General features: G+C 40.4%; 1 protein-coding gene across 7 annotated transcripts in view; it reads left to right on the top strand.

Annotated features, from left to right (window-relative positions):
- Window positions 1-1,169: 1,169 nt before the first annotated feature.
- nsmf (NMDA receptor synaptonuclear signaling and neuronal migration factor) overlaps window positions 1,170-11,577 on the top strand; it is a 54,508-nt gene continuing 44,100 nt past the window's right edge. For 3 of the 7 annotated variants that reach the window (XM_023342922.1, XM_023342924.1, XM_005802141.2), the window contains exon 1: window positions 1,172-1,609. In XM_023342922.1, coding sequence (XP_023198690.1) covers window positions 1,539-1,609 — 71 coding nt within the window. In that variant the 5' untranslated portion in view covers window positions 1,172-1,538. Of the gene's footprint in view, window positions 1,610-11,577 lie in introns of all 7 variants that reach the window. The other 4 variants (XM_023342920.1, XM_023342919.1, XM_023342923.1 and 1 more) reach the window with 4 other exon arrangements.

Here is an 11,577-nt window from a genome sequence, read left to right as displayed (position 1 = left end):
AACGCCGGACCAAGCCACATCACGTCCAATCATCGACCAAGTCCCAGCTGATAAGGACCTTCATTCATCGTGTCCTTCGCTCTCCAGCCGAGCTCAACCCACCACCACCCCTTCTCCTCCATTCGCCCGGTCCTGAGGCCCGCACCCTTCTTCAACCTCCACCACCAGTGCCGGGCCCTGGGGGATGACGTTCCTAACAGCATCGGGATGCTCATCTGAAGCCTATCGCTAACGCTGCGATAACCGTTATCCCCAGCCGGGGCCCGAGAGCCAAACACTTTAAATCCTGTTTGTCAATAAACTCTTCTAATTGTCTTCTCATCTCCGTCTGAGTCTCTCCAGATTGAAATAGTAAACTAATGAAACTATGTGAACATTGTTGGTTTTTCAGTCTTAAGCAGAGGGGTGGCAATAATTTTGTTCTCATGTGTAAGCAGGAAAATAAAGAAAAAAGATTTTGCAAAATGGGTTTGTGTAAAGATATTAATCTTTTGTGCGAATTTTATTTGGCTCCAAATATTCTGGACTGACTGCAGCAAAAATGTTCGACTTTATATTTTGCGACTTGTAGAATGGAATTTGGTCCTAGACTGAAGAATTTGTGAAGGTGCTTTTTTTTTCTTTGCATGTGCAAAAGAAACATGCTTTTTTTCTCTCTCACACACAGATATGTGGATGTGTTGTGCAACATTTGGATCGATTGGGGCAAAAGTGTAAATATAAGATTTTTTAAATTTGACTCAAAGATTTCATTTTGTTTTTGTACAACGGAGGTGTAACTGTTGTCTTTACATTTGTTAAAAGAAATAAGTATCTCCATTTCACTATTACAAGGCATGAATACCTTTGCACCAGATATACCTCCAGACTTATCCATCGCTAGGCAACACAGAAGCAAACAGGACAAACAAGCAAACAGCTTAGAGGCAAATTAACCCGAGGAACTGAAACCACACAGACTGGTCAGGTTGGACTGAAATACTCTGCATTTGCGGGGTTTTTAACAATGTGTGTTTTTGGTGGAACATTTATTTGTGAAAACAAAAGGGGGTCCTAGGAGAACAGGGAAACCATCCGTGCAAGAACCGCCACTGCATAGCATCACACCAGCGGGAAGAAGCTGCGTGTTTGCTCCGCAGTAGCTGCCCACCCCGCACCTTCTCGCGGCACGCAGCGTGCGTGCAGGCGGCTTCTCTTTATATGGTGTCGCTTCCTTCCTGGAAGCTTCAGATGCATCAGAGGAGAGGAGAGGAGAGGAGAGCAAACCTCCCAGCTTCACCCCCAGCTGCTGCGCTGTGCGCCAAACCCACAGTTGCCTGACCCTGTTTGCGCCCCCCGCGGCCCCACAGGCGCACTCAGTTCAAACATGTGAAGGTAAAAATCGTGATTCGCTGGATGCACTGGGATTTTGTTCATTTATTTATTTTATTTTTTATTTTTTACCTTCCCGTTATCTCGTGGTTTCTCCTTTTTGCCTGCCGCCGATCAGTTTGTGGAATGCTCTGCATTTTCTTCTCTGGGTACGTTTCCACTTCAGGATGGGAACTGCGGTGTCCAAAAGGAAGAACCTGAGGAGTGACGCGATTTCTTCCGTGGCCGCAAAAGTTCGGTGAGTGTCGGAGCTGAACACCCGCACAGACACCGGGCTGCGGGGAGCTGCGGGGCGTCCTCCCCTAACGCTGGAACTTTGACATGCATGCTTGTCAGTTGAAAAGTCTCTGCTAGTGAAGACGCGGTCGCCTCCTCTAGATAATTTGCTGCTGATGTTTTACACCTGCAGGACACCAGCTGCCTTGACGAGCACCAGTAAAACCAGTAAGCTCTGCCATGGCGCTAAAAAAATAGCTTTGGAGAAACACAGCAGTTCCAGAGCTTACAGGCAGCATCCTCACCAAAGATTTGTGTAAAACAACAACAAACATATTTCTGCTGTTGTTGTTTTGTGGCTGCTGGTGGTTCAGTGCTGTCCTGCTTCATTCCGTTTCTGTTAAATTCCTGTTCCCTTTCATCTGTCCAGTTCAAAATATACACTTACATTTGCAAACAGTTGAAATCTATCCAGTTGTTATGCAATTCAGATCCAGTAGGTCATTAAAGTAAAATTAGGGAAAATATTTCTTTCTGTGGACGCCAACAGATTGGATCAAATCTTCAAACTTCAGTGCAAAATTCCCTCCCAGAGGTGAGAGCAGAAGCACTTTTTCCACTCTTAGTGAGATATGCACTGGTCAGAATGTGTTTGGTCAATTTCTGAGTTCTGGGTTTGTAGGACTCTAAGACTCCAAACCCATCGTCTCTTTTAGAACCATGAACAGCAACTAAAGTATTTTTCTGCCCTTCCTGTTTGAAACAGTTATTTTAATGTGAGCAGAAGCAACATAATATCTTGGTGTAAAAGAGCAGTCACAGTGCAACAGACTTTTACTATGATTTAAAAAACAAAACAAAACAAAAAAAAATTAGTGAGTTGACGTGATTCTCGTAAGTGTGGTCAGTGTAAACTGAGTGTTATTGTTGAGAGGCTGTTCCTAGAAAATTCTGCCTCAGCAGAAGTGTTTATTTGGTCTGAATATTTAAGCATATATATATATATATATATATATATATATATATATATATATATATATATATATATATATATATATATATATATATGTAGGCAGGACTTCATTCACAAGTGAGTCCAGTTTCTGTGAGTGATCCACATGGACCCAATCTACCGCCTGATGCAGTTCAGTTCTGTGGTGTTAGAGAGCACCAAGTAAAGAAACTGATTGTTGTGCTACACGACCACATAAGTGAATGTTTTAATGCACGGTGTTCTTCTTTTAAGACAGAATGGGCTTAAAAGAAAGAAAGCCATATGCATGTATTAGCCTACATATGGTGGCCACATGTAGTGAATACATGTGGCCACCATAAGTTTTCATTAAAGCTAAGCTACATTCACATTACAGTCTGTAGTGACCCACATCAGATTTATTTTTGCCTTCATGCGACCTGTATCTGATCTATTCATGACAGTCTGAACAAGACAGATCTGATTTTCACAAATGTTCATCAGGCCACTTAGAAATGTGGCTCTTAATCAGATACATTTCTGATCTTTTCTAATGTGACCTGAGTCTGTACGGCCAGGTCGTATTCATCCGACCTGAACATCACTGATACCCAATAAATGTCACTATTCTGCATCCTGATTCAAGGAGGCACAAAAAAAAAGAAAATGTGGTGGGCGTTAATGCAGAGAAAAGTTTGAAAACTAGTCAGCAATGCTGAAATCACAAACACTGAGAACGCGCTACGTGTGATGTAGCGCTCATTGTGTCCCTACTGTTCATGAGGGACACTTTCAGTTCACACAGGGCTTCTTATCACATGTATTTGGAAATGTGAACGACTATGCAAAAAAGAAAAAAAAAATGAATTTCACAAAAAATCTGAATTGAGCATTAAGGCCTATGGTGTGAAGGTAACCTTAGAGAAATTTGACCCTATTGTCACTTCTATACAAATTTTCTTCCCTGGACCACCTGTGGCTGCTAACAGGCCCCAAATGGGCTAATTCTTGGGGTCTGAATTTGGGCCACAGGGGCCATTTTCTTGCTCTGAGCCCTGTATGGCAGGCCATTTTAACATAAAATCAGTTTCATTCCAGATATCTATAAATAAGTTTTGACTAAACAGCTACGTTTTGACTGCCCTGAATGATAATTTATTATAATTAGAGGTATCTCAATTAACTAATATATCTAGTCATAAACCCATAAATGTGTTGAAGCTGATTTTTTTTAAACGCCCTGCCATTGGCCACAGGCAACTATTGTTTTGCTTTGTTTTGTTTTCGGAGATGCAACCTGACGTAACTCTCAGTGGAAAGTTGAAAGAGCAAGTCTGGTGCAGAGAAGGCTAGAATTAAACATTATTTCTGTAAACAGATTGTTGGTAACGTTTTCACAGAAATGAGCTTGCAATGAGTAGCATCAAATGAGGACGATGAAACAGGCACGGCAGTCCTCTGCTCAATTAAGTCAGTGTGTTGTGTAGCGTATAGCGTAATGTTGCATAATTTATATATTTCTATGACAAAACGCCCCCTACCTTGGAAACCTAAATGACCACTTAGCATAAGATTTCAATTTTATGATTTTAATAACAATAGCTCATTGTCTAAAGTGTGCCAGTCTAAACCAGGAAACTCCCGCTGCGGTCCTGGTTGGTGCTGGCCGCAGACTACAGAGATCCTTGGTGTTTTTACAATCCAGCTGTTGAGCTCTTATAAAGTGATTCTCATTAGTGGTTCATTTTTGTTTTTACTTGCAGCCTGATGTATCACACCCCCTCTCAGGTGCTGTTGTAAAAAGGAAAACCATTGTATCTCCCTTCACCTGTTAGCATTCCTGTTGCTATGGCTAATTGGGGAAAAGCTTATTCAGCCAGTTCTTTTCCTGCACAGTTCAAATGGCATTTACCTTATTGATATGAGTCATTTTACAAAAGGCCTTCATGTCACTGGTGTCAGATCAGTCTGAGGGCATCCAGATGACTAATGTGGTGTTGGATGAGATCTGCTCTGCTGCTCCTAACTAAGCTGAGTTCAGAAGGCGAGATGCAAATCCAGTTTTTCTTCTTCCAGTCCTGTGTACATCTCTGTCTCCAATTCTTTGTTTGAGAGCCGCTGACCGCTCCAAGTCACTACCTTTTGATGTCTGATCCCACACTTTATTTTGCTCATGTTTTTTTTTTTTCTACACCCTGTGCACTTACGGCTCGGCAAATCATGCTGATTGCTACAGCTATTGAACGACGCCTGTGGGCCACAGCTGAGACTCTTGCAACACACACTCGTGACTCTGTCAGTGGTCGTGAGCCACAATTCAGATCTGGAGAGTGGCTCCCCCGCCCCCATCTCACTGAATCCCTCTGAATCCCACCTGAACAGGGATTAACAGTGTTGAGTCTGCTGGATTATCTGACGTGTGGGGACTCAGCAGGGCAAAGCTGTTTTTCCTGTCTGTCTGACACATCCAGACCATGTTTCTGTCAGTGGTTGTGAACGAAACGTAAAGCAGTGGAAGGTCTAGAAGAAAGATTTGTTTCTCTTTTTCTCTCTCGTTTTTGTGTTTTGCAAAACGACGTTGCAAGAACAGAGTGATGGACAAAAAATATGCTTGTTTAACCTCCAAGTACTGAACAGACCTGCTGTTGTAACTGTAGGTATTAGTAATACTAATGTGGACATCAGCAGCTGCAACTCATTACTTTAGGAATAGATTATTCTGATGATAAATCGATGAATCGGATGAAGAAAATGTGTACACTCTACAGATTTTTCATGTAACCACTTCAGCCATTTTTATACAATATTAGAAATACATTAAACATGCAAATAAACCAATAATTAAATTCCTTTTTAAATCATAAACATTTTATTGCCTGGAATGCAATAGCATGGCATCTTTTGAGTTTTGGGTTACACATTTACAGACAAAGTTGTTTTTATCTCGTGTGTGAAGTGTGTGCACTGTTCTTAATATATTTTTTCAGCAAATGGCCTTTTATGAGTCTGTGGTCAGTCAGTGATTAATCAATTACTAAGTATATTGACAGTTATTTCAATAATAGATTCATAACAATTAATCCTTTTAACTGCTTCATCCCTACTTCTACCATAGATATTATGTTAAAATTTAAAATGATTGTTATGCTAATTATTAATACAAATACTAATAGTCATTGTCCAGTTTTTAAACTTGGGTCAGTGCTAACATCATGACTGTTGCTGCCACCATCCTTTTTAAAAGCCCTTGTTGTGAGAACAATAGTAACAATGAGTCAAATAGCGTATAACTATTTTTTTTAAGTAAATTTAAGTAAATGTAACCAAACAAACCAACAAATGAGTGGTTGTCATGGTAACACCATGCACCGAGCCTGTGGCCTCTCAAATATTTTCACCTCAGTAACTTTTCAGGTCCAAATTCAAACTCCAGGGGACATTCTTGTTGCGTTTCCATCAGAAAACTCTTAAAAGTCAACTTTCAAGATTTTAACAAGTTGAGCAGGTGAACCGGAGCATTCTGAAGACCCCGAACATCTGACCAAAAGTGATCATATTCAGGGAGGTGAAACGCGTGTAAAGATTTGGTCATTTACACCAAAACCTGATATTTTCAGTAGCTTCTATGTTCATGATCAGTGGTGGTTTGGATGAAAACACCAAAGACACTTTATACTCAGCTTTTTACCACCTTAGAGTTACATTATTTCTACATGGAAAAACACAGAGTTTTGTGAGACCTTTATTCTTTTAGTGAAAATAAAAAGTGTTGACTCTTGAGTTTTGCTGAAACAAAAACACTTCATTCTCTTGAGTCCGGTATCGTGTCTTCTCTTGTGTGCTGCACATATCTTTACACCATTATGTCTTTACCATTATGTATTGTTAAGAAAAATGATTATTTTTCTGGTGCTTAATACAGTTAATCGACGACATGTGTAACAGTTATATACAATACTCTTATTTGGAACAGGTTTCGTCTGAGATGCGGTAAGCAGACAAAGCAGGGCTTTTGCCTCCCCCACACACAAAGCAATAAAATTTACATTCCAATGGGAGAGGGGACTTCGGAGGTGTCTGTGAAATCTCATCTTAGGACGTTTGGCGCCAGGGATCTTCCGTATCAGGCAGCGATGAGCACCTAAGTGGCCCGCCCTTTTGCTTGGACAAAAAACAGACACCTTTGCCATAATGAGGGGAGTTTCTAATAGGTCAGCACGAGGAACGCCTTGGCTGCATAAATTAAATAGGGAAACACCTATTTGGTATAAAATTACGTACACAGAGCATGCCAGGAGAGAGAGAGCGCGGCCGCTATTTTTTTTTGCCTTTTTGTATTTGTTTTGTGTTTGTCTGTCTTCCCCCTTGTGTGTCTTTATTTTTTATGAGAAAATGCATATCTCTGTTCCTCTGCAGCTTTGTTGTTGATTGCTTTGTATGAGATTAAACTCTGTGATCTGTGACGTCAACACGCTTTGTTGTTGTTTCGTTTTAGCAGCACGCGGTCGCTACACGTCGCCCACGAAGAGCGTCACTCGCCAGGGACTCGGGAGAGAAAAGAGGAAAGAGCCAAAACTTTTTATCCAAAGCTAGCATTAAATGTTCCTCTTTTTTAATAGTATTTAACAGGACAGGCATATTTGGTCTTGTTGTGCTGAAAATGGTGTAGCAGTGAGAGTTACTGGTTACAACTCTCGCTATACAAAGTGGATTGGGGACAGACAGAGCCAAAAGGCTGAGAGCTTGATTTAAGTGTGGGAGCACAGGTCTTTTGTTATGCATAGAGCCTGGAAGCGCTTTGTGAAGAGCCCTGCTGCCTCTGTCCCATATAATGACAAACCTTTTGTAGTGCGTCTCAGCAAAAGCCACTTTATCCGCTGCTGTCTGCCTCTCGAGTGGAAAAGATTACAAGCGATCGAAAGATGGTACCCTCTTTAATAATTCAAAAATGTTTGAGTCACTTCTGGGAGAAATTTGCACAGCACAACAGTTTTCAGACCTTAATAGTTTCCACTTTGGCGAATTTGTGATTTCATGGCCGTTTTCCCCCACAGGACGGTGTGACCAGCAGAAGCCCTGTCCTCATCGCTGCACAGATTAGTTCCAGCCACGGTCCAGTTTGGTCATTAGCAGTAAAACATCCAGCAGCTCGCTCTAAAACATAAACCTGTCAGATTCTCTGACTGAAAGTCACATAAGAGGTCAAAAATACTGAGTTTCTCAACCAGCGGGGGCAACTGATTATTTTTAACATTTAAATCCTAGTCATGAGCTGCGTTTCCATTGACCATATAGTTGCACAATTTGACATTTTCAAAAACAAATTTGCTTAATGGAAACATGTCACTTTAAAAAAAAACCTCACTTTCTTGAAACAAAGTTTTTGTGCTGGGATGAGGCTTTTTTTATTTTTCTTTGGTCGTAACAAAATTGATTTATTTTGTAAAACTGCCATGAAAACACATCTTTTCGCATCAGACGAATCACATGATCAACAGGCGACGGATGTTGCCACGGGTGCAAACCATGAAGAAGATGACAAGGAAGTAGTTGGAGGATGAAAGGGCAGCAAGTTTTTTATTGACATATTGTGCAAGCAAACTTATTTATGTGTGATTTTGATTGCAATTCTTATTTAATGGAAACACTGTAATTGCAAAGTTGTGCTTTTTTTGGCATTAGCAGAATATTGACCAAGTTTTGTGCACATTTGTAATAAAACACAGTTATAAAGGCTTTTTCAACATGGGACCATTTTTTTCAAATGTCTTGCTCATTCTGGGTTTTGGTTGGGATCTACTTTATTCATAAAACATTCACATTTTCTAAAACTCACCTTTTAGAAAATGTATCATGTTTTCTAAGTCAGGTAGAATACTTAGTCCCTCCTCAGGTCAAATAGATTTCTGAGAAACTGAAAATGATTTTAGTAAAAACAGAAGTTCATGTTTTTCATTTCTTTATAATAAGATAAGTATATTTACCTTCAAACATGAGTACAGTTTTTTTGAGTAAGGTTTCTATTTAGGTATCTTTTTATAATCTACTCAACTTGAACAGCTGATATTACTTCCTAAAAATTGCTGGTTTTCTAAAAAAAAAAAAAAAATCTGCATTTCTAGCTTAGCTTTAACTCTTTCCAGGTTAGGTTTAGTGAAAGTTTCTCCTGTTTACTCCGCACAGAGCAGGAAAACCTATTTCTCAGTTGGATGGACAGTTTTCCACCCTCTTGCCACTTCAGTGGCCAAACAACACCAGTGACAAGAAAGTAGCATTTGAGGTCAGCGCTTCCGTTTATTGACAGAGAACATGTTCCATCGGCTCTAACATGCTGCTGATGTCTTTTGCTTTACTGAGGATCCAGATGACGAATGTGTTCCTTCAGGGCAGTGTGTGTGTGTGTGTGTCTGCACTGCAGCTTGTATCTGTCCAAGAGACTCACTAGTTAATAGTTAAGCATTCAGCTCACACTGACCATACATACTGTATTGTTTTAGAACATACAGCGTTAAACATTAGATTTCTAGAAAGACCATTCTAACCACCATTCTCAATCTGCTTGAGAAATACTTTGCTTTAACTTTTCAGAAAGCCACATTTAAATGCAATAGCTACAAAATATCTCTTCATGCTACAGTTTAGCATCTTGATGAATGATGTTACTCTTAATCTTAAAGAGACAGTATTGCTTTCCAGAAACAGTGCCATCTCATAGCACAACCAAGTAACTTTGTTACTCTCAGTGTTTTTAAAAATGCTATCAAATGTTTGATAGCATTTTTGATAGAAATCTGACTTTGCAGTTTAACACTTTGAAATTGGGATACTGTCTCTTTAAAAACTCCTGCTCTTTCAGAAGCTCCGCCTTCAGGAAGCCATCACAACATGGCTCCTTTGTTAACCCTTTCAACAATGTTTTTACCAGTGTTGCACAGAGAAGTAGCTGCTATAATGAGCTCAGCTGATGTTCAGTTCCACCAGGTTTTTGCTAATTGCTGCTGGCTAGTCTGAAGGAGCCGAGCTGTTCGGCTGCGGACTGCAGCCCCCAGGGGGAGCTGTGTGTAAACGGCGGTGCTTGGTGAGCATTTCTGTAACCCAGAACGGTTGCTATGGGAGATTTTAGGATTTCTCAAACATGCATGGAAGAAGAAGGCAAAGCTCCAAGTATGTTTTTGATGGCATGAAGGCATTATGACTTGATGTAGAGCTCAGAAACAAACAATGACTGTGAGAAGCACAAACAACTAAAAGTTGTAAAGAAACTGGACTGTGAAAACATCACTTAGTCATTTGCCACATTTGAAGCATCTTTGAACCAACATGATCGCTGAATGTCACCATACTGGCCTGTAATGTTAAAAATATATTCATTCCATTGGTTTACTTAGGATATTTTTTTCCTGAGATTCTAACTATATGAATAATGTCCACAGATATGTATTTGGATGCATTATTTCTTTTGGGGTTGTGGTAAGGTCATTCTGACTTGAACTAAATGTGTTCTGCAGCCTCCATCTACGTAGGCTCTGAAGTTTTGCAGAAGGCCATCCTTGACCTTTATAAGCCATAAGCAACATGACATCACAGTATTAGTGGATATGCAGTCTGTCTCCATGTGCTACATCACTGTTCAGTGACCTGTAACGGCTGTAGTGTTGATCACATTTTATGACTCTACGTAAGTAGACGTTAAACAGGAGTCGCTGTGAAAGAAAGACACATAGTGTTTTAGTTTAGTTTAACAGAAAGCTTTTCAAGAGCCGTGATTTGTGTGCTCACTTGTGTGGATTCAAAATCAGACTGAGGCTGTTGCCCTGAAAACTGAACAGGTAATGAAGGGTTGCACATTTCAATAGGAAGCCATAAAAATCCTAAACTTCCCACTCCACAGAGGAATATAATATGGTCAATTTGTCCTTCAGGGGAATTAACCTCCTATCATAACCCCGAAAAAACAACACCACACAAAACAAAATATTACCTACCCAACATTAAGAGACTCCTCAACTGATATATAGAGATTGATGTGAGGCAGAATGGGAACCTGCAATCTATTATCTGAGAACTGTGAGCTCTACTGGGCAGAGATCATTTCCTGACTCATGAGCTTTGTTGTCAGTGGAGTGAAAGGAACAAGGTTTCCTTAATGAAGTCGTCTGGATTTTACAAGCCAGCCTTCCTGAGGTGTGCTGTGAGGAGAGATGGGCAGAAATGGGGGAGAGAGCAGCAGACACTGGTCATATCACAAAACATTGACCCTCATTGTGTGTCTGCACTCACAGTACAGAAAGAATGAAGGTGTGAAGCTAAGCTACAATCTCCACATCCTACACAACCTACTGCAATATTTATGGGCCTCTGCAAGTTTGGGAAACCACCACAGTAGTAAGTGGGCGGCGTTCAGGATGACAGTCAAACCTTTTATCAGAATCAGCTTCACTGAATCAGCTTCAATCCAGACTTCATGCACCGTTTCACAAACCGGGAATTTGACTTCGGTTTCCAAGGACTCACAGGCATAGAGTACATACTGGTGCTGTCAATCAACTTAAAAATGTAATATGATTAATCACACTCTAGCGCTGTGATTAATCATGATTAATCACTTTGCCTAACTTTCTAAGGTTGGAATGTAAAAATGCAGGTTTTCAAAGAATGTTTAAGAAAGTGTTTCATCGTCTCAAACCAAACATCTCAGATTTCCAGGTTTTCATTTTCAGGAAGGTCTAAAAGAAGTCATTTTGTTTCAGATATTAATTTAGACATGCTAACTACAAACTGGTTTTGCGTTGGTGGGAGGATAATTCACAGCTGCAATAGACTGCATAATCCCTTTGTTTTATCCAAACGCCCAGCACTGTGTTTTTGTTTTTTGTAAAGAATTTCTTTCGCCACTAGTTGCCTTAATATGAACGTAATCTGACAGGAAGGAGGCAGAGAGAACCAAGGACAAGAGTAGAACTCGGGACAGCAAACCACCCAACAAACCCGACTGCACGGAGCACTGTGAGAAGTTT

The sequence above is a fragment of the Xiphophorus maculatus genome, chromosome 11 (genome assembly GCF_002775205.1).
Source record: "Xiphophorus maculatus strain JP 163 A chromosome 11, X_maculatus-5.0-male, whole genome shotgun sequence".
Lineage (NCBI taxonomy): Eukaryota > Metazoa > Chordata > Actinopteri > Cyprinodontiformes > Poeciliidae > Xiphophorus > Xiphophorus maculatus.
The sequence above is the reverse complement of the archived record's forward strand: the minus strand, read 5'-3'. Positions and strand labels throughout refer to the sequence as shown.